Genomic DNA, 23,970 nt, shown 5'->3' with positions numbered 1-23,970 from the left:
CCATTAATAATACTGTTGTTAATCAAAAAGCTGATTGGCTTCAATGTGGAGCAAAATTATCGCTGCAACACTGTATGGGGGGGAAGGGGAGGCTAAACAGCCGGGAAACATAACTATGGAAAGCATCCCCAAACTCCCAAATTTCTGGGATTAATGTTGTATTATCTATTTAGCTCCATAACACTATATTGCAGGGAATGACTCCACACTACAATGAAAGTTTCATTGAGCAGAGACAATGAAACAGTAAAAAATGTAAAACTAGATTTAAATATAAAATAAAACTGTGGAATATCGTTAAAAAAGTCATTTTTAGGAGACTGAGGATAGATACAATTATTTTTCTCATCAGTTTATTTTCACCTCGGATGTCCTTTAAAATATAAGGTAAAAAATTCATGTTAAATGCGAACAGCGAATGATCTTTGTTCAAGCACAAACTTTCTGCCGGTAAACATATTTGCATATCACTACCAACAGAGCATGGAACTTGAAATTGAAATGAGGATGTGCAATTGGATAGGAAATACTCTACTGAAACAAGATGGAGTCATAGAAAAAAACAGTTCTAGAATGGAACTTAAAAACTACCATATATACTCGAGTATAAGCCGAGTTTTTGGGACCAAAAAAGTGGCTCAAAAGTGGGGGTCTCGGCTTATACTCACGTCACAACCAAGAAGAATAAACCTCCGAGTGCCTCTACCATATGTGCAGATCAGTGCAATAACATCTGTGTCCCCGGATTGACCTCTCCACCATAAATGTGTGGTATTATAATGTGTGGGATTATGATGTGGATTTCTGTATCCACCCCTACAAGAGCATTTGGTTTTGGCTGCCCCCGCCAGAGCAGAGCGGTGTGCGCATTTGTTTTTAGATGCCTGCACCTTCCAGAGCAGAGTAGTGTGCACATTTGGCTTTGAATGTTTGCTGCCCCCGCTTCAGCAGAGCAGTGAGTGCCCCCCTTCCCCGCCTGAGTGAGCCGCATGTGTTTGGGCTTCTCCCGCTGTCATATGCAGGGCGATACAAACTGTTTGCTCACCAGTCCGCTCCGCCTCCAGCTTTAGTTTGGCCGTCTCATTTCTATTACCCCTGCTAGCGGTGCCTCGTAATAAGTACAGTTCTGCAAGGAAGTCATAGAGATGGGACCCGTCACAGGCAAGCTAAGGCTGCTGGCGTCGTGTACCGGTGAGTGAACGCAGTGTATCGCCCTGCATATGTCGTCGGGAGGAACCCAAATACATACACACGGCTCTCCTCTGGCAGGGGAAGGCAGCCAAAAATAAACGCACACACTGCTTGGCTCTGGTGATGTGCAGGGCCACCAAAACACATGCACATATGGCTCCTGTTAGGGTTGGTGGTCCTGTTGGGGTGGGTGACACAGAAATTCAGGCCATAATTATATATATGTATCTCACTGGACAGAGGGATCACTGGACAGATGTCACACCCCTGGTTACACAGTAATGCAGTCTGCCCAGCATGAGCTCACACACAGTGCTGGCAGGCACATGCTTTCCACGTGCCCTCTGCTTGCCTGTAATTTGCCTGCAGGGGGACTGAATTGTCATGTCTAACTGCTTAATTGCTATCCTTAACACTTGAGTGGGACTGTAGAAGCTAAGTACTGCAAAAAAAGTGTTTTGTGGAAGTATGTAGTAGCCTAAAACTACCACTTTTACTGTCCTTCCATTTCAACATGACTGAGAAATGTATTGGTTAAATCCTTAGCTAATTGCCCTAGTAAAGCTGGTTCTTGAGAAAAACAAAAAAGACACAGGGAGACCGGGAGCCCGATCTGGTGTATTATCAAAGGGACACCAGGATATATATATCAAAACAGAGATATACTCACAAAATTGGGTTGCTAATCACAAGCAACCACCTTTCTCGCATGTGAGGAAGTACCGTCCTCACTCGGCCTTGCTTCTGATAGTAGGTTAGGTCGCAGCTCCAAGTAAAAAGTTGGTCACTTGGATACCTTCCAAGTGTACACTCCCCTATACAGGGGTGGCAAAGACTTAGGAAAAATAGGAGGCGCCCGTAGACATATATCAGTAGTAGGTAGTACGATTGTATGATAATAGGAAGGAAGGTTTCCTTGTTCCTACCTTATAGTAGTGAATCTCACACGTAAGGTAGTAGTAAATACTTCTTAATTTTATTGAGGCACAAATGACAACGCGTTTCTCGGCTACAGCCGCTTCATCAGGTCTGTGGGTGTGCCTTAGAAATAGTGTCGCTATCTTGGGCGCCAAGCTTGGCTACTACCTACTACTACTACTGATATATGTCTACGGGCGCCTCCTATTTTTCCTATGCCCTAGTAAAGGCACACTGTGTCAGCAGTTCAAGTAACTAGAAATGTTAGCACAGGTTAGTTACATTTATTAAGGTTCTCCTGACTGGCTGTGCAGTGGGGAATATTTATACTTGTTGCATTTCCTACCCCCCGCTTATACTCGGGTAAGTCATTTTTTCCTGTTTTAAATGGTAAAAGTTGGGGGGTCGGCTTATACTCGGGGCGGCTTATACTCAAGTATATACGGTATACTGTTTATGTATGCATAAAGCACCAATAAAGAGAAACTTTCATGCAAAAACTTCATCCCAAAGAGTAGACGATACCACCTTTCCCACAAGAAGTCTTTACCTTTCCTTGAATAGATCATCAGGGATGTCTGTGGGGCTGATATTGAGGTGAAACCCCTCCCACGGTGTGATGTCATTGCAATGGCCATGACAGTTTCCAGTCTGTGAAGCTCATTGCATTTTTGGAGAAAACAGCTATGGGTCCTACATAACCAGCAATTAGTACTGTGACATTAATTATGACATTGGGCTCTATTCACAAAACTTCTCCCACATGACTTATTTATAACCCAATTAATAAAAATAAACTTTCAGAACATTTTCAAGCAAAATAATCACTCACAGTAAGTTGTTCCTGATTAACTTCAATTTAATATTACTTTTCTTACACTAATTATATTATATTTTTGCTCTTTGGGAGCTTAAAATGTAACACAGATTAGGTAAAAACAGAGGAAAACAGGTGAAAAAGCTTTGTAAATCATGCCTATTGTGATATATTTTATTACAAGTTAAAAATTTATTTTCTAAAAAAAAAAACGTTCTTGGCTTATACAGTACTTGATGAAACATTAATGTACCAGAGAGTATGCTTTCTCTTACCATTCTTTAGGCAGTACATAAAGTGATATTTCTAATTAAACAGTATTTGATGAACAAGTTAAAAACCTATTTTGGGAATTCAATTAATTCATCTTTTCAACCTTGATGGTATATTTAAATGTCTAATTGCAGTTCTCGAGGCCTGAGATTGTTAAACAATGCCCAATTATTTGTTTAATTAAATACTTGCAGATGAGAACGTAATAGCATTTAAGAAGCTCATCTATAAGGGGACATAACTATATAGAGTGTCACTGCAATGCAGATCATTTCTTGTGACATCATAGTCTTTTGTTAGTAGATCTATGCTTGTTAAGCAGTGGCCAAAACACAGGGATTGAGAGGCATTCTTGTAGGTGGTTCAGAGGCCCTAAAGTGAAATAAAATTATTAAAACCAGTTTACAAATGGAGGGGTAAAGGTAAACTTTACTCCTCTTATTAACTCAATGATAAAGTTAAGCACTGTAATTTTATTGATCCAAATGAACAAAACTCTCATAGATTGCAACTCACTTCTCTGGACTTGGCTCCCGCTTAAACAGAGAGCAAAATCTCAAATGACTCTCCAAAAATTAAGACTCATGGGTAATATAGCACTAGTAAAGTGGGCTAAGCCCAGTATTAATAAATTGCTCCATCTTCATTATACATAAGATAGAAATTGAAGTAGTCTGTAGGAGTTTATTGGGGATGAGAATATCATGGAGAGTCACATGTCATTGTTCAGCATATAAAACCATGTTTATTCCAACATTTAAAACATGTAGACAACACACGCACGCACGCACGCACACACACACACACACAGTATTGGAACACTAGGTTCCAAATGAATGATAACTTGCCACATATTATATAGACCAGTGATGGCTAACCTTGACACTCCAGCTGTGGTGGAACTACAAGTCCCATGAGGCATTGCAATACTCTGACAACTCTAAGCATAACTCGGGAAGGCAGAGGCATGATGGGATTTGTAGTTTTGTCACAGCTGAAGTGCCAAGGTTAGCCATCACTGATATAGACCATAAAGTGTTAGTAGACTATACAATACAATAATACAATAACATTTGTAAAGATAACAAAGATAACAAACAATTTTGATTAGATACACATCATTATCTAAACGATTTAGAGTTATTTACACTTCATATAATCATCAGGTATAATACCATATCATGTTATAAAAAATCAATATATCAAGGCCGAGCACTTGGCTCGACATGTTTCGTGAAGAACGCTTCACTTCTTCAGGAGTTGTTTAGCTCTTAAAAAACAATTATATTATTGTGTCCACTTCGGGAGTTCCAAGCAAGAACCCAAAGTTCCAATACATACACAGTCTCTTAAGTATTTGTATAATAAACCATCCACCTCAGATATTGACTTAAACTGATATGGAATGTAGATCAAAATTGTATACTTAGAGTGATGAAATCCCAATCTTCTCCCCTATAACTGGGAGTACCTCTATGTAGAAATATTTCCAAATGGAACTCCAGTGTATAAGGGAACGAAAGGAGCAATGAAAGCAAGCATTAGATCCCAGTCTGTGCTGAGAACTCCTGTAATCTGTGTAACCTGCATGTTAACAGTTGCACTGAAGCATACTTTTTATGTGCTGTATGCTTCACTATATACATGACATTGCTTTTCTACTTTTTTTTTTACAGTTTAGGCAACGCAACACCCCAGTGTGAAAGTAGCTCCAGTGGTCACTTTAAAGCGGACCCAAACCATTTTTTTTATTCAAAAATATTTAGTACCACTCTGACACATACAAAGATAAATAAACACCCCTTCAAACCTATGAGCATTTCACTGCATGCTTTTTACCCTTCTCTTTTCATAACTAGGGTTATACAGGTGGCAGCCATTAGCAATTTCTCCCTTGCCGGAAACCTCCTACTCCACCAGTCTGCCAGATTCTGTCCTGGCAATATGAAAGGAAGGTAGGGGGTTCCTCCAATAAATGTAAAATATTTTATATTTGTCATCATGCAGCTGAAAAAAGGCTGCTATTTATTATTAAATTTAGAAAATAGATTTTATTTCTGAAATCTTGTATTTTTACGTTTGGTCCACTTTAAGTTTAACCTATTTCTAGCTGCACATATAATTCAAAGCTCAATGTTGTTCTTCTCCTCAGAAATCTTTAGTAAAAGGCATACACACATATAAATATAACTTACTCAGAGCATACCTGTTTGCTTGTCCAAGCATCAGCCTGATTTGATTCTGTTTTAGCCCAGTTGTCCTAAGAGCCCCAAGCATTAGTCCCAATGTGACCTGGTTTCCCATAGACAGAAAATCCTTATTTGTGTCAGATATACTTCTGCCGTGACTCTGCGAGGAGCTGATGTACCTTGATGCTGACTGATTTCTCTAGAGAATAACAAAATGAAACGTTTAATTTGCTACAAAGTGTTTGCACAGTGCAGATGTGGGAAATGAGAAAATGATGCACTAAACGCAGGTAGAGGATAAAAGGCATTTCCAGTTAGGAAGCTTTTTTATGTACTTTGTGATATGGAAATGAAGCTGTGACCATTTCACGGGAAACAAAGTAAATAACCCAAATATAGCCTATTAGCGTAGAGGAATATATATTTTACATATGATGACTATCACTGTGTTATTCTCTGTGTGAAAAGTGCTTCTTTAATTAAACGTAGCTGTGTGTGGCTCCCTCCTCCTCTCTGAGGTAGCAGTTCCTGCCTTGCATTACACTGTATGATGAGGTAATTTGTCTGATGACCTCTGTGTCAGCTTTTGTAAACACATTTAAAAGCAAATATTTGAAATCATTGCAAAAATATGTTTTATTCAGCAGTATAAACTCCTGCAAAGTACATTGCACTGCTAGGTCTTGTAACAGTTGCTTTTTCCAAAGACAAGATAGGGGGCAATTAAAGCTGAATCCCAGTCTGGTACACCAAATATTTAAATATTTTCCCCAATTCCTTAAGGTAGCCATACATCTCTTGACTTGGTGGCCGATCCATCAACCGATTCGATACATATTATCAAAACGGAGGAAAATCGGTGCCGCCACACGCATGCCCGATCAACAATGTGACCAGTTTCGGTCGGATTTTGTTGAATGTATCGATCAGATGCTTCAGGATGTCGGGTCGTCATGGTTGATGGGGAGTACGGCAGTAATGGCGAGCGATATCGAAATGAGTGACGAACGCAACAACACCCCCATCGCTGTTCCCTCCAGTGTATAAATGTGCACCCATGTGTGCATTTATACATTACCTGTCCAATGTCGCCCATCTATGTTCTGAATCCTGGTGCTTCATTAGCGATATACACACACCGCTGGCGTATAGCACATGGACATGTGTGACATCACACATGTGCCACGTGCTAAACGTCGGCAGCATGTATAGTGCTAATGGAGACGAATAGGCACCACGCGAGGGGGGGGGGGCGACATAGGACAGGTAATGTATAAATGCACACATGGGGGCACATTTATATGCTAGGGTGGCAGTGGTGAGGTGGCCAACGTGGTGTATTTGGCCAATTCCTGAGAAACATAATGCTGAAATCGGGTATCAGCCTGTATATGGGAAGCTGACAGATCTCTCTCTAATCAGATGTGATCAGAGAGAGATTTATCTCTTGGTCGAATCTGTCCATCATCTCTAGATGTATGAGCACCTTTAGTGACCATGGTGATATTCTACTTGCCTTGTCCAAAAGCAATGACATCTGTGCATTAGATACAATTCCTCACTAGCTGACATTTCAGTTAGTGTTGGTAGCAGCCATTATGCATTGTTACCTCATATTCTGTTAAGAGAAAACTACAAACGTGTAAAAAAACAATCTGTGGGTTACAATCAGTGTAACTGTCAGTCAAAAGTTTCCTCCTTTGATTATTTAGTAAACAGAAGCCTACCTGCTCCTCTGTGTATATTAAAATCTTTTTGATTCTTAACCTTTTCAAGACAAGCTGAGTGTAGCACAATTCTTCTTGCTTGGTACAATCATGTTATAAAGCACCAGGGGAAAGTGAAAGAAACCTAGTTAAAGGGACATCGAGCAGTGCAGAAACTATGGAAAGATGCATATCATTTTAAAGCTCTATTTCTCCTCGTTCCAATGATATATAAACCACCACCCTACGCCTTTTACTTTTCGTTATTTTCGCGATCGAAATTGCTGTGACCACGACTTCGATCGCGAAAATAGAGAAAACTAAAAGGTGTAGGGCGACGATTTAGGTGTCGCCAGAAAGAGGAGAAAGAGAGCTTTAAAATGATATCCATCTTTCCATAGTTACATTGAATTACACAGGGCGACTTTTTCTGCTGAATGGAGCTGCTGACTTTGAGAAAAAATCGCCCTGTGTAATACAATATAACTATGCAAAGATGGATATCATTTTAAAGCTCTCTTTCTCCTCTTTCTGACGACACCTAAATCGTCACCCTATGCCTTTTAGTTTTCTCTATTTTCGCGATCGAAGTCGCGGCCGCGGCAATTTTGATCGCGAAAATAGCGAAAACTAAAAGGCGTAGGGCGGTGGTTTATATATCATTGCAAAGAGGAGAAAGAGAGATTTAAAATGATATGAATCTTTCCATAGTTTCTGCACTGCTCGGAGTCCCTTTAATAATTTTAGGAACCTCTTTTAAGTACCTGCTGTACTTAGAAGTCATAATGGGGCGAATTTTATTGGAGCAGAGGAGAAATTCTGTCTGTACTGTAAATAATGGTCCAAAAATGTGGCATTCTGAAGATTCATAAGGCACAGGGTGTAACACCTTACAGGACATTCACTGTATCAAATTACCATGAGGAAAAACAAAAAATCAGTTACTGCAGAGCAGGAGTTTTTCAAGGTGCTGAAAAAATGGGATGCAGGTGCCCATCCATGTTAAACCAGTTTCCCTGGCTGGCATAAGGGGCTGGTGATGAGCTGGGAAAGACATGGCAAGTATTTGAGTTCTCCTAGTTTGGTTTACTAGCTCACTATATTGGGAGGTGTCTTTCAGGGGCTGGAAATTTTTACCCACACATACACAAAACACCTTGTCCACTGCCCATGAGCATGGGAGCTCTTTGAACAAGTCCTTTGTCCTTTGGGATGCCTGTTGTTTGTTTGGTGTTGACAACTTGAGATGTTACTAATCATTCTGATGATGAAGCAACCCCATTCTTGCCAGTGAGTACATGTGTCTTCTGGGGCTCCCTCCTTCTTCTTCAACATCCTGCTTTCATAGTTGTGTCATCTTGCTTAAAGATCAATGCTCTCCTGGCTACTGTTCTTGCTTGAAGTCTTTGGCCAGCTTGAAAGAAGAACCTTGCTCGGAGCATGGCAACCTTCCATTTTCTGAATTGATTGCAGTGTCCAAAATCTTCTTTCTTCAAACTCTCAACTGATGTAAACCCACCAGCCACACACATACTGCATTTATGCATGCAACAGGGTTAAAGCAAATCTGAAGCAAAAATAAACTTATGAGATAATGAATTGTACGTGTAGTATGAGTAATAAATAGATCATTAGCAGCAAAGAAATTATTCTAATATTTTTAGTTTCAGTTATATAGCTTTATTTATAACACTGTATCATACTGGCACATTTTCAGCTGTGACAGTATCATACAGTCATACTGTCACACTCTGTCTTTTAAGCTGTATAACAGAGCAGAGCTAATGAGTCTTTGAACTTTCCTGCAGTAAAACCTTATCACAAGCTGTCTCTCACTGTTCCTTGGCTGTTTAAGCTCCTTACAAAAAGGGACTGCGTTTGACCAAGATGGTCAACTAGCTCAGAGAAGTTCTTTTGCATAGATAACAATTCAAGTTTTTTAACTCTTCCTGTAGTGGAAAACAATGAGACTTTTTTTTACTACTAATGTTCTATTTATTATCTTTGTTACTCATACTATTCCTTATCTCATAAGTTTATTTTTGCTTTAGATTTGCTTTAAGTCAGTGATGACACTCAGTTCAAATACCTCGACGGGTCCGTCGGCACCTTCCGCCAGGCGGATCGCTCAGAACCAGCCTTATCAGTCCGCCGACAGACTGTACACACGCTGTACTGTCTGCTGAAAACCCGCCCAGCGGAAGGTGCCGATGGACCCGTCGTTGGCTTTCGTCAGATGTGTGTACGAGCCTTTAAAGTTAAGGTAAAAAATAAGTAGGCTTGTTGAATCAGCCCTAATGTGAGAATCATTTAGCTAAATCTTCATGTTTGGAAGCATTCAAGCACTGAACTCTGCTTCATTCTTGCAGAGGCACAGAGGTACGTGTTTCAAGCGTAAAGGTGGCCATACACTTATAGATTTGCAGCAGATTCTACCATCAGATAGATTCCCATCAGATGCCTGTCAGATCGAATCTGACAGGAATGTATCTGATGAGTGCCACACACTAGGAACAGATTTCCAATAGATGTCAGAATGAAATCTATTGATAATCGATCAAAATGCATTATGGCACCATTCAATCCAATACAACTCTATTAGCCATCGATCTACTGCCAGCAGCCGATCGACATAGATTTTCCATCTGGACCGATTAAGTAAAACAATCGAAATCGGCCAAAAATCGATTGATCGACCAATCGATCATGCTTTCTGCTGCATCGATTTCTAGCTGATTCGATCAGAGCAGTCAAATCTGCCGTCAATCGATGGCTGAAATCGACCAGTGTATAGGCCCCTTTAGTTTAATAGGAATAGAACCACAGCTACACTGCTGATCAGGTGTGTAAGTTGTGTATCAGTGAAAAAAAAACACAAGGTGGCAGATATCTCTTGTAAACAAGCAAGGGTTAGCAGTTTACCTAACAATTACTATGATAACCCTCTCAGCTGGCTGATACTTAGATTACTGTCTATGTGCGGAGTGAGGATGAGAGGTTCATTGTCATGACTTCATTGAAAGAAATGACTACAAGGGTCGACAATCTGAATGGGAGAAGAATACAATGGCAACTGATCAAAATCTCCTTTGTGGCCCAATTGACTTAAAAGAGCATTGATCACATGATGAGATAATGTTACTATTTTTTTTGCAAAGAGATTAGATGCAAATATCATGCATGTTTTGTTTTGGTCTTTTGCTTAAAATGTAAACAAACACTTTGCATTGTAAGATTTCTTTACAAATAGCTCCAGCATCATCCCCTGAAGAATGGTGGCCACAATTATTACATGTAATTTCACAGACATTACAGAATACATTTAGCTGGGTTTCATAAAACTATGCTGCAGATGGATATATTTGTATCACGTATTTCTGTTGTGCCCTACAGTGCATGCAGTATAGTGAGCCAGACACAACATCCTATGGATGGTCATGCCACAGTTAGCAGTGATCTAAAAATGTCTGCTTGTGGTTTTGCATATGTGATTCTGTGCATGCTGAGATGCTTTCATGAATATTTTACATTACTTGTTGAATATTAATCATTCATTCATAGAACTGAAAAATTATTTCATGCATTTAAATGTATTTAAATGAAATGTTATACATTAAAACAGCTCAGAGTCTCTATCACTAAGAGTATTTTTTGCTAACTGCTGCCAAGACCTGTAAATTCTTATATGGCCATTTCATTTAGAACTCATAGGTGCATCCTAGAAATAAGATTAAGTGCAAATACATTAGTATTAGGTTAGTATGTGAATTTGAATCAACTCATATATGCATAACATTTGTTTAAAGGACTGGAATGCAAGACATCATTTAAAAAAAAACTACATTACAGTCAAGCTAAAACATTGATTCAGTTTAAAGGAACACTATCAATAACCAAGTGTTCTAAAATTACACTGTTTAAATAATGACTAAGTAACTGTGTAAGTATTTTCCAACTTTTCACGTTAAATATCAGAGGCAAAAGCTGTAATTCGTTGTGTGTAGATTTTAGCTGCATTGGAACAAATCATTAGCGAAGGGGAGTCTGTGCTTCGTGAGAAATGGGACACCGCCAGTGCTGGTCTCTGCATATCTCAGAAAACTTAGAAAGTACAAAACCTTTAGTATGAAAACCCTGCCTTGGTATCAGGTTTCACACACAATTACAAAAGTTTATTTATGCTGTACATAACAGATACATTTCCTCTGCTCTCAGTGCATTATTCTTCTCAGACAACTCATTCAGAGAGACAAGCAGCTACAGTTTAAAGGACCAGTATCGCAAAAATTGCAAAAATGTAAATACATATAAAAACATTCAAATACGAAGTACATTTATGCCAGAGTAGCCATACATTTCTTTTCTCCTATGTTGCTGTCACTTGCAGTAGATAGTAAAAGTCTGACAGAACCGACAGGTTTTGGACTAGCCCATCTCCTCATGGGTAATTCTCAGGGTTTTATTTCTTTTCCAAAACACTTAGTGAATGACAGTTGCACCATCCAACTGCCAAAAAAGTGCAGCGGGAAGGGAGGCTGGCCAGCATTTTTGTATAAATGTTTTTCAGTGACTGTCTTTATAAAGAATAAAGGCCATGCTGAGAATCCCCAGTGAAGAGATGGACTAGTCAAAACCTGACAGGTCTGTTAGATTTCTACTACCTACTGTAAGCAACAGGAACATATAACAAACAAAGTAATGTATGCCTCATTTTACTCTGGAAGAAACCTACTTCTTATTTGTTTGTTTACATGTATTTTTTTTTTAATTTTTCGCGATAATGGCCCCTTAAACTAGTGAGATCTGTCATCTGCTAAATATATAATGCACATGCAGGGTTAACAGATGTAGGGTGAGGGATTCACCCCTCCTCTCATGATTCACTGGTCCTCACCATCCTCCTCCATCAGAGAATTGTGAAAGAAATTGGATAACATTAAAGACAACCCGAGGTGTGTTTAAAGAATGTTATCTGCATACAGAGGCTGGATCTGCCTATACAGCCCAGCCTCTGTTGCTATCCCAAACCCCACTAAGGTCCCCCTGCACTCTGCAATCCCTCATAAATCACAGCCGTGCTGTGAGGCTGTGTTTACATCTGTAGTGTCAGTCTCAGCTGCTCCCCCGCCTCCTGCATAGCTCCGGTCCCTGCCCCCGTCCCTTCCCTCCAATCAGCGGGGAGGGAAGGGATGCAGGCGGGGACTGGAGTTCTGCAGGAGGCGGGGAGAGCAGCAGACTGACACTATAGAGATAAACACAGCCAGCTCTGACAAGCTGTTTGTCAGCAGCACGGCTGTGATTTATGAGGGATTGCAGAGTGCAGAGGGACCTTAGGGGGGTTTGGGATAGCAACAGAGGCTGGGCTGTATAGGCAGATCCAGCCTCTGTATGCAGATAATATTCTTCAAACCCACCTCGGGTTCTCTTTAAAGGAAGAGATAAGCAGGGAAAGATATCCAGCAGTACTTAGTTAGTATAGAATACTTAGACAAGCTATTCCCATCCCAGTTTAAAAAACATGTTAATTGATAGTGTTCTTCTAAGTACACTGTGCTTGAGACAATCAATCAAATAAGACAGGAGAAAGGAAACAAAATATGCCAAATACTAGATTATCACTGGTCAAGGTGTAGACTAAAGAGCTAAACAGTATTTTGGCTAAGGATGGGCAAATTTGTCCAAACCAGCTTTGTCATTTTTTTCTAGTAATTTTTCACCATTTTGCTAATTTTTATTGTTTAAACCTATGGTCAGGGTTAATTACAAAGCCTAGATATGTAATATTGATACCTTATAGTTACAAAAAAATATATTTTAAAAGTTAGAGGGGATAATACATTTTTAAACTATAGCTTTTTTTGAAAAAAATATTATTTTGCTACATGTTCCTTGAGTTTCCCTGGATTCTAAATTTAGAGCCAATGTAATGTAAGGGGTCAAATGCAAAACAAATGGCAAATTTAGGCTGCAATTTAGCAACATTTTCAAAATGTGAAAATTAAGCAGATTTTCTGCGAAATTAAGGTAGAGAATTTTGCCTGCTAACCCAGACCCATAATTTTATTCTAATTTTATCTGCAGTGGACTCATGCCAAAGAGACTTCTTTTTAGTGACTGGTAAATGTTTCAGATAATAGGTTGAGGTGTGCACGGCTGGCTAACAAATCTTGTGAATTCTTTCTGTTCTTTGCATTTTGCTACTATGAACATAAAGATTTCAACTTTGAAAGCACAACCAGCTATTGCAAACGACCGTAGATTGTGCCAGCCTGGACTTTTCTTCTAAATTAGCTAATAAATGGCATGATCCTGATTCAAAACGTCTTGCTTTTTATGTGCATTACCAAAGCTATGTGTGCATTATTAAGACTGCATATAGTCATACTCAAAGTGGTTAAGCGTTGCAGTCACTTAGGGTGTGCTCAATAAGCTGACCTGCAGGGTAAGGGAATCTTGTCCGAGGACTCCTTACTGAATAGGCAACTGGCTTCAGCCAGGATTTAAACCCTGGTTGCCTGTGTCAATGGTGGTGTCTTTAACCATTACACCATCTAGCCACATAATAATGAGCAACTCCACATTATGTAGCAAACAAGTTTTATAATAACACAGACTCTTCTTTATTTTGTTGAAGGAAGTGACAGCTTCACTTTAAGAACAGCAATCGTGAGTGTGTAAAATACAAGGTTATGGTCCAAAAGTGCTGAACTATGTATTCAGATTTGCGAGCAACTGTTTAAGGTTTGTTGTTAATCATCACAGCATTGTTTGAACACCATGGTGATAGGTAACTAGGAGAAATATGAAAGGAGCCCCTGCCGACTTCCTTTTGAAAACGCTATTTGCCTGGCTGTAGTGGTCGTCTTTCAATAGTTACTGAATCACTGATCAGAGCCCGCAAGCAGATTAAGTGTTCTCTGCTTGTTGCAGGTGTGTGACTCAGAAACTGCTTTGGCTGAAATTTCAACACGACAGCCAATTGCTTTTTTTCATATATTTTTTAAACAAAATAATGGTAGCTCAAACAAAGAGAAAAAAAAAAGGAAATTACATATAATGAATACATAATAGCAATAAATCAAGCTAACTCTTCTCCATCCCTATGCCCAAACCTCCTAATATATGCCTAGCTCTAACCGTCCTGATAAACTCCTAACCAGTACTCACTTTTCTCATCTTTGTCTGTGACTTTGGTTCCATCTCTTACATCCAGTCCAATGCCCTTCTGCTGTAATATTCTCAAGCATCCGAACATTCACGTCAAATTAATAAGACTTGAGTGCCAGGTGCCCAAACCACTGCTCTACAGCTGAAGTAGTTAGATTAACCAAGTTCCGGCCCGGTACCCATACCAATGGTACTGAAACTGTGTACATGCGCATTGACAAAAGGGCACCAGATATTGCCGCTAGTAGAATATCGGTAAAATTACAGATATTTTACAATCAGAATTAGTAGAAGAATTACTACTAATTCTGGTAGTAAAATATTGGTAATGTTTACCAATACTTTACTATTACCTAGCCTAACCTAGTCTCACACAGAACCCTCCTTCTACCGATGCCTAACCCTTAACGGTCCCTCTACTGATGCCTAACCATTAACACCCCCCTCCCCAAGTGGTGCTTAACCCTTAAAATGCTCCCAGTGGTGCATGACCTTTAACTCCTTCTGGTAATGCCTAACCCTTAAACAGCCCCCCCTCCCCTGGTGGTCCCTGATCCTTAACCCCTTCATTAGTGCCCAACCCTTAACCGCCCTTGCTCGAAAGCTGCAATTAGTGGCAATAGGTGGAAATTTTGGCACCCAGAGGCACCTGATAAAATAGCAGGTGCTTTGCTTATTGCTGCTAATCGAGGCTTTGATCATTGCCACGAATGATGGCTCCCTTTTTTCCACAGCGCATCGGGCACCCTTTTTACCTGACTTCTCGAAACAACTTACTGTACATCATTAGCTATCACTGTTCAACACTACTATACCCAAAACAATTTTTTTCTCTGAAATACGGATAGAGGGTCAGATTTAGCGAAACAAGCACAAGGAAAACTGGAGCAGAATTGGTGCAAATATTGAGCAGATGTCCAGATCAAGGACTTAGATTGGTTGGCCTGAGCAACAGCTCCACTTCTACACTTATAGCTAAAGATTTGCTCCCCTTCTTCTTGCACTAGTTTTAATAAATGTGCCCCATAGTGAAGAAGGGGCAGAATCTATCTCACGTTGTTATTGCTCACTGTGTCATTCTAACATTTCTCCATACACCTTATTAGATTATTGGGTATAGGATTGCTTTATGAATATGGAATACAACAAAAGCTAGTAACATCTACAGCTGTGCTGCAAGAAGTCTAGGATGGATATTCTTCACCATATCTCAGGGGTGTGAAACTCAAATACAAAGTGGGCCGAAATTGAGCTCTGGGACCAAGTCGTGGGCCAAACTCAATGTCTAGTGGCCACCTCCCTCCCGTATAAAGTTACCTGGTGTCTAATAGTCCCCTCCTTCTCCTATACAGTTCCCTGGTGTCTAGTGGCCCTCCTCCCTCCCATATACAGTTCCCTGGTGTTTTGTGCTCCTCCCTCCCTCATCTGTATAGTTCCCTGGTGTTTAGTGGTTTTCCCTCCCTCCCCGATAAAATTCTCTGATGTTTAGTTGTCCTCTCTCCCTCCACTATACGGTTTTCTAGTTTCTAGTGTCCCCCTCCTCTATACAGTTCCCTGGTGTATAGTAGTCCCCTCCCTCTCCAGTACAGTTCCCTGGTATCTAGTGCTTTACCCCTCCCCATATGGCTTTCCTGGTGATCAAGGCTTTACCTCCAATATAGCTTCTAGAGGTCTAGAGTAGGCCAAACATAATGCAAAGTGGGGAAACCAGCTGAGGACCAAATCTGATGGCTCAAAGGGCCAGATTTGGCCCACGTGCCGGAGTTTGACACGTATGCCGTATATTCTACAACCCATTACACTCCCACTGCCTTATAAGTTAATAAGATACTTATACAGGTAAAATAAGAAGTTGATTTTTGTATCAGGTTATAATATTACATATACATTTTATCATACCTTACCACTCCTGATATGGCCAATTGAAGAACTGGCACTGTAGTGATGCTGCGTTTTCACAGGATATTGATGAAATGCAGGAAATCCCCAAACTTCCTGCAAACATAATCAGACCAATGTGAGACCAAGAAATTATTTTGCTCTTCATTAACATACAGGCCCATACGCAATTCCCTTTTCACCTGATTTTTCTCCTAGGAGATATTTTTTCATCTTCAATTTAAAATAACTTTTCAGTACTTTGCAGTGGAAAAAGTACCAAAAAGTAGGTGAAAAGTACAATTAAAATTTTTTTGATTATTTGTTTGCGTGCTGGTGGTTTTAAAGGCATATTATTGACAATTTTGAAAATATCACCTGGGTGAAAAGTCAGGAGAAAAAGTGAATTGCATATGGGTCACAGTATCTATGTAAATGACTCATAAAAAGCCATGCATAAATATTTGTTATTGATTTCCCACTACTGGGTCATTTAGAAAATAAGGGGCCCAATCCAATTCAGTTTTTCTCCTAAGGAGATGATTTGTCATCTTTTGTTTAATTTACGTATGAACCTTTCAGCACTCTGCAATTTAAAAAATACCAAAAAGTAGGTGAAAAGGTACTGTCAAAAATTATTCAGAATATTTTCTTGCTTGCTGGTGGCTTAGAAGGCATTTTATTGATAAGGTGTGAAAGTCCACCTAGGAATAAAACATGGGAGAAAAAAATGAAAGGATCGGGCCCAATGGCCATTATTTAATTCACTTTTTTCTTTATTATTTATTTATGCTAATTATAAATTCAGTGGGACGTGAAAGTTTGGCCAACCTTGTTAATCATCATGATTTTCCTGTATAAATCGTTGGTTGTTACGATAAAAAATGTCAGTTAAATATATCATATAGGAGACACACACAGTGATATTTGAGAAGTGAAATGAAGTTCATTGGATTTACAGAAAGTGTGCAATAATTATTTAAACATAATTAGGCAGGTGCATAAATTTGGGCACCACAAAAAAGAAATGAAATCAATATTTAGTAGATTCTCCTTTTGCAGAAATTACAGCCTCTAAACGCTTCCTGTAGGTTCCAATGAGAGTCTGGATTCTGGTTGAAGGTATTTTGGACCATTCCTCTTTACAAAACATCTTTAGTTCATTCAGGTTTTATAGCTTCTGAGCATGGACAGCTCTCTCTAACTCACACAACAGATTTTCAATTATATTCAGGTCTGGGGACTGAGTTGGCCATTTCAGAACGTGGTACTTGTTCCTCTGCATGAATGCCTTAGTGGATTTTGAGCAGTGTTTAGAGTCATTGTCTTGTTGAAAGATCCAGCCCTGACCCAGCTTCAGCTTTGTCACTGATTCCTGGAAATTTGTCTCCAGAATCTGCTGATACTGAGTGGAATCCATGCGTCCCTCAATTTTGACAAGATTCCCAGTCCCTGCACTGGCCACACAGCCCACAGCATGATGGAACCACCACCATATTTTACTGTAGGTAGCAGGTGTTTTTCTTGGAATATCGTGTTATTTTTACTCCATGCATAACATTTTAGTTTCATCAGTCCACAGCACCTTATTCCAAAATAAAACTGGCTTGTCCAAATGTGCTTTAGCACACCTCAAGCGGCTCTGTTTGTGCTGTGGGCGGAGAAACGGCGTCCTCTGCATACAGCATCTCCTTGTGCAAAGTGTGCTGAATGGTTGAACAATGTACAGTGACTCCATCTGCAGCAAGATGATGTTGTGGGTCTTTGATGCTGGGTTGTGGGTTGACTCTGACTGTTCTCATCACTTGTCGCTTTTGTCTATTCAAAATTTTTCTTGGTCTGCCACTTTGAGCCTTAACTTGAACTGAGCCTGTGGTCTTCCATTTCCTCAATACGTTCCTAACTGTGGAAACAGCCAGCTGAAATCTCTAAGACAGCTTTCTCTATCCTTCCCCTAAACCATGATGGTGAACAATCTTTGTCGTCAGGTCTCTTGAGAGTTGTTTTCAGATCCCCATGTTCCTACTATTCAGGGAAAAATAAAAGAGGAGGGAAACTTACAATTGACCCCCTTAAATACTCTTTCTCATCATTGTATTCACCTGTGAATGTAGGTCAGGGGTCATTGAGCTTACCAAGCCAATTTGAGTTCCAATAATTAGTTCTAAAGGTTTTGGAATCAATAAAATGACAACAGTGCCCACTTTTATGCACCTGCCTAATTGTATTTAAACAATTATTGCACACTTTCTGTAAATACAATAAACTAAATTTCACTTCTCAAATATCACTGTGTGTGTCTCCTGTAATGAATAGTGACATGTCAGTGTAATGAATAGCAGAGATGCCGCCGCGCGGTTTGGCATTCAGACCGGCGGTTTCCGCACAGCAGCATGTGTCTGGTTTATCTGGGCCTTCTAGTGCACACAGATGGAGAGCTACGCGCGTGTGCGTCCGAAGACAGGACCTTTATGCCAGAAGGAGAGGTATCAGCTGATCAGGATGATCAGCTGATCCCAGCGGAACTCCTGATTGGCTGAGTGGCTGGGGGCGGCGCTGCGGAGCGCTGTAGTATATATAGATCTTGCTTGTCAGTTGCTGGTTGTCTGCCGTTGCGAATACTTACGTGTGAGCACTCAGACCTCAGTCAGATCCTACAGTGTGTTAGAACCAGTTGGAACTGGAAATTCACACTTAGCCAGATTCCGCTCTTGTCATTTACTTTGTTATTACTGTGTTATACTTTAGACCAGTTCCAGGGTGTTGAGACCAAGGACCTCACACCCAAGCATAGGATTACTGTGTCATTACTGTGTTATACTTTAGACCAGTTCCAGGGTGTTGAGACCAAGGACCTCACACCCAAGCTTAGGATACTGTGTTATTCTATAGACTAGTTGCCAGGTGTCGAGACCAAGGACCTCACACCTCAGACTAGCATTGTGCTTGATATCTGTTATGACCGTTGGCTCTGTTGACCACTCTCTTGCTTTCTGATTCGGTACCTCTGCCTATCTGTCTACCAGTTGCCAACCTTGCCTGTACCTGGCTACAGAATCAGCCTTCTGTCTCTGTACCTTATCTGCTCGTGTGTTGCCAACCTGGCCTGTCTGACCCTTCTGACTGTCACTCATTCCTCGAGTGATCAGTCTGTCTGTACTACCCGTGACACTAATCCACCAGGTGTCAGTTAGCTGCAAGGACCTCCTGCTCCTCAGAGAGTCCTTCCTGCAGATCAGCCAGTGGCCTCTACTCCATAGGAGTACACTGGCTGCAGTACAGTCTGATTCCCAATCCATCTGGGAATCCTTGGTTGCAGTACAGTCTGATTTCCAGGCCATCAGGGAATCACTGGCTGCAAGATTATCTCCTCCTCTCAAAGAGATAGAGTCCCTGCACAGCCAGAGGCCGCCTGCCCCTCAGGTGGTCACTGGCTGCAGTAATATCTGTGTCTCTCGCTCCACGGGAGATAGCCTTACAGTTGCACCAAGCACTTACACTTCTTTAGGTGTCCAGAGGTTAGTCATACTTGTATTATTGGTAATTCTGCAGATCATCCATAATCAGGTATACATCTGTATTGTTGATGATTCTGCAGATCATCAATGATCAGATACTCTGTGTGCTGACACCAATCGTTACAGAACGGCAGACCCAAAAAACAAAATGGACGCACTCAACAGCCGTATTGATGGACTAACCACCTCGGTGGAGAATTTCATCAGGGTGTTGGATGGCCAACAGACCCAGATCACCGCTTTGTCTGGGTCCATACAAGTCCTACAAACGGCTGTGAATGCAGTGCGATCTCCTCCTGTTACAGACTTGCGCATGTCTGTACCCGAAAGGTTTTCTGGGCATAGATCTGACTTTCAGAACTTTAGAAATCGAGTATTGTCTTATTTTGAGTTAAGACCTAATTTATCGGGAACTGAGGCACAGAGAATTACTTTTATAAAGACCCTTCTGTCAGGGGACTCACAAACATGGGCATATAGCCTTCAGGCAGGGCATGGGGCTTTGTCATCAGTTGAGGAATTGTTTAAGGCTATGGCCATAATTTATGATGATCTGGATATTGCCTCTACCGCTGAGCGGAAGCTTAAGACTTTGCGTCTGGGTAAAGATCCGGTAGAAGTTTATGCAGCTGAATTCAGGAAGTGGGCTGTGTCAGCTAGGTGGGGGACATTTGCATTGTTAGACTGCTTTTTGTCAGGTTTATCAGATGCAGTCTCTAATTTGATGTTGGGACATCCTGAACCGAAATCTATTGATGAGGCAATCTCTTTAGCAGTACAGGTTGATTGCCGTTTACGCTAACAAAAACAAACCCGGGGTAAGAATACTGTAAGATATGTCTCCTACGCCTCTCCTCCACCTGTGTCGCCTCCGCCAGAGCCAATGCAAATTGGACATTCTAGATTGACTCAGGTGGAAAAGAATCGCAGGAAAACAGAACAGCTGAGCTCTGTGTGTACTGTGCAGAGGAGGGTCATAAGGTACAGAATTGTCCTAAAACGTCAGGAAACGCTGCCGCCTAGGTGTAGTCAGAGGTAATACCCTAGGCGCGCAGTCATTACCTCTAAACAGTAATCGTCTGCTCCTTCCCTGCTCTATCACATGGGAGGGTCAGACTGTTCCCACTGAAGCCTTTTTAGACTCTGGTTCAGAGGCTAACTTTATAGACTACGAGTTTGCAAAGAAATTGTGGATTCCCTTACTCCGGTTAGACCAACAGCTTTTGGTCACTGCTGTAGATGACTCTCCTCTGCAAAGTAGATAACCCCTTTCTCAAACCCCGGAGCTGATATGTAATGTTGGGGTACTACACAGAGAGAGTTTACAGTTTCTGGTCCTGCGTATGACAACCTCCACCATTATTTTTGGCATGCCATGGTTACATCTTCACTCCCCTCAGATTGACTGGGCTTCAGGTCAGCTAACAAGCTGGTCTACCCATTGTCATCATCACTGTTTAGCGAAAGTAACCGTAGGGAACACCAAGATTCAGGTTAAAGGTGTGCCAACTCAGTACGCAGAATTTGCTGATGTATCCTGTCCTAAATCGGCAGATAAACGTCCCCCTCACCGTACCATCGACTTAAGATCTGGTTGTATGCCTCCAAGGGGTCACCTCTATAATCTATCTGGGCCTGAGAAAGTGGCAATGCAGGAATACATCAAAGAAAACTTGGCCAATGGTTTCATCCGTCCCTCTCGTTCACCAGCAGGGGCAGGATTCTTTTTTGTAAAAAAAAAAAAAGATGGAGGCCTTCGTCCCTGCATTGATTATCGAGGTTCGAACAAGATTACAGTGAAAAATCGTTATCCATTGCCCTTGATGGATGATTTGTTCACTCAGGTAACCAACGCCAAGATTTTCTCTAAACTAGATTTAAGAGGCGCATACAACCTGGTTCATATTAGAGATGGTGACGAATGGAAGACGGCCTTCAATACACCCGACGGGCACTACGAGTATCTGGTGATGCCCTTCGGGTTGTGTAACGCTCCGGCCGTCTTCCAGGAGTTGATAAATGAGGTATTCAGGGAGGTGTTGGGGAAGTTCATCTTAGTATATCTGGACGACATACTGATCTTCTCTTCCAGTCTGTTGGAACATCGAAGACATGTCAAGTTTGTGTTAATGAAATTAAGACAGAATTCAATTGGAAAAATGCCTCTTCGAGGTAACCTCCGTTGCTTTCCTGGGGTACATTATCTCTACATCTGGCCTTTCCATGGATCCAGGAAAAGTTTTTTGCTGTTTTGGAGTGGCCTCAGCCTGTGGGATTGAAGGCACTCCAAAGATTTTTGGGCTTTGCCAACTACTACAGGAGATTCATAAATGGATACTCCTCAGTGGTCTCACCTCTCACCAGTCTCACCAAGAAGGGAGCTGATACTTACCACTGGTCAGCAGAGGCACATTCTGCTTTCTCTACACTGAAAAAATTGTTCTGTTCTGCACCCATTCTAAGACATGTAGATGCCACCTTCCCCTTTATTGTGGAGGTCGATGCCTCAGAGGTTGGGTTGGGGGCTGTATTGTCTCAACGCTCTGGTTTGCAGGGCAAACTTCACCTGTGCGCTTACTTTTCTCGTAGGTTTTCACCCGCAGAGAAAAACTACGATATTGGCAATCGGGAGCTTTTAGCTATTAAATTAGCTTTTGAAGAATGGCTACATTGGCTAGAAGGGGCAGAGCATACTATCACAGTTTATACAGATCACAAAAACCTGGAGTACATAGAGGGCGCCAAGAGACTTAGCCCTCGTCAGGCCCGGTGGTCTTTGTTCTTTTCAAGATTCAGATTTGTTATAACATATACCCCAGGTAGTAAAAACATCAAGGCTGACGCTTTGTCCAGGTGTTTCAAGCCCGAGACAGTACAACCCTCAGCCCCTGAGACCATTCTACCTCAGATGGTAGTCCTGGCAGCTACCGAGACTTGAAAAGATTGGACAGTCACTCTGAGTCCCTACCAACAGGATGTTCCAGAGGGGAAGCCCGAGGGGTGATGTTTGTACCACTACCTTTTCGTCTGCAACTCTTAAATCTGTTTAATTCCCATAAGAATGCAGGTCATCCTGGGGCCACCAGAACTCAGGATTTGCTGGCCAGATGCGCTTGGTGGCCTACATTAGCAATAGATTGTAAGGAGTTTGTGAGGGAATGTGCAGTATGTGCTAGGAGTAAACCTTCTCGCCAGGCACCTGTGGGTACGTTACAAACTTTACCAGTGCCAAGTCAACCATGGACTCATCTGTCCATGGATTTTGTAGGAGAACTACCCAGGTCTGAGGGCAAGACAGTCATTTGGGTGGTAGTGGATAGATTCAGTAAGATGGCTCATTTTGTTCCATTAAAAGGACTCCCCTCGGCCCAGGAGTTGGCTGATCTCTTCATCCAGCACGTTTTCCAGCTGCATGGCATTCCGGAAAATGTAGTGTCAGATCGGGGAGTCCAATTTGTGTCAAAGTTTTGAAAAGCGTTTTGCCACCAGCTGGATATGGATCTTGCATTTTCATCAGGCTACCACCCACAGACCAATGGCCAGACCGATAGAGTTAACCAGTCCCTGAAGCAATTTCTCAGATGTTATGTCGCAGATGCTCAGTACGATTGGGTAAAATTTTTGCCATTTGCGGAATTTGCGCACAACAATCTGAAGAGTTCCTCTTCAGGATTTTCCTCATTCCAGGTAGTTCCGGGAAGATCACCCAAGTTTGCCCCATTACCCGTGGCGTCTACACCATTCCCAGCCTTGGTGGATTGGCAGAGAGCTTTGAGGGAGATTTGGGGAATGATTAAGAGGAACTTGGGGAAAGCTTTCCAGACCCAGAAGAAGCAGGCTGATAAAAGGCAGTCTGTAGAATGGAGGTTTTCTTCGGAAGACATGGTATGGGTATCCACTCGGCATTTGGCCTTGAAGCATCCATCACCCAAACTGGGTCCTAGATTCATAGGACCATTTTCAGTGACCAGAAAGATTAATAATGTCACTTATGCGATTGATCTCCCAGCCAGCATGAGAGGTGTGAGATCATTCCATGTGTCTCTGTTGAAGCCGGCAGTGCACGTGGATTCCTCCCCCCACCCCCCCCGTGATGGTTGATGATCAACCTGAATATGAGATTGAAAAGATTCTGGACTTTTGCTTAGTGCAAAATTCTGTGCAGTATCTGGTCCAGTGGAAGGGATATGGTGTGGAGGAAAGAACTTGGGTGCCAGATGGTCGCATGCATGCGGAAGAATTAAAGAAAGAATTTCATGACTCACATCCTGGGAAGCCGGGTGGGAAGTGTCTGGAGTCCACTCCTCAGGGGG

At 41.4% G+C, this 23,970-nt stretch overlaps 1 protein-coding gene across 1 annotated transcript in view; it reads right to left on the bottom strand.

The window, feature by feature from the left end:
* LOC137521038 (uncharacterized) overlaps positions 1-23,970 on the bottom strand; it is a 131,586-nt gene that overhangs the window by 29,775 nt on the left and 77,841 nt on the right. Inside the window, exons 4-5 of the mRNA XM_068239766.1 lie at positions 16,161-16,256; positions 5,406-5,587 (exon numbers count right to left, since the gene is read on the bottom strand). Coding sequence (XP_068095867.1) covers positions 5,406-5,587; positions 16,161-16,256 — 278 coding nt within the window. The remainder of the gene's footprint in view (positions 1-5,405; positions 5,588-16,160; positions 16,257-23,970) is intronic.

Source organism: Hyperolius riggenbachi, chromosome 6 (genome assembly GCF_040937935.1).
Source record: "Hyperolius riggenbachi isolate aHypRig1 chromosome 6, aHypRig1.pri, whole genome shotgun sequence".
In the NCBI taxonomy this organism is placed as follows: domain Eukaryota; kingdom Metazoa; phylum Chordata; class Amphibia; order Anura; family Hyperoliidae; genus Hyperolius; species Hyperolius riggenbachi.
The sequence above is the reverse complement of the archived record's forward strand: the minus strand, read 5'-3'. Positions and strand labels throughout refer to the sequence as shown.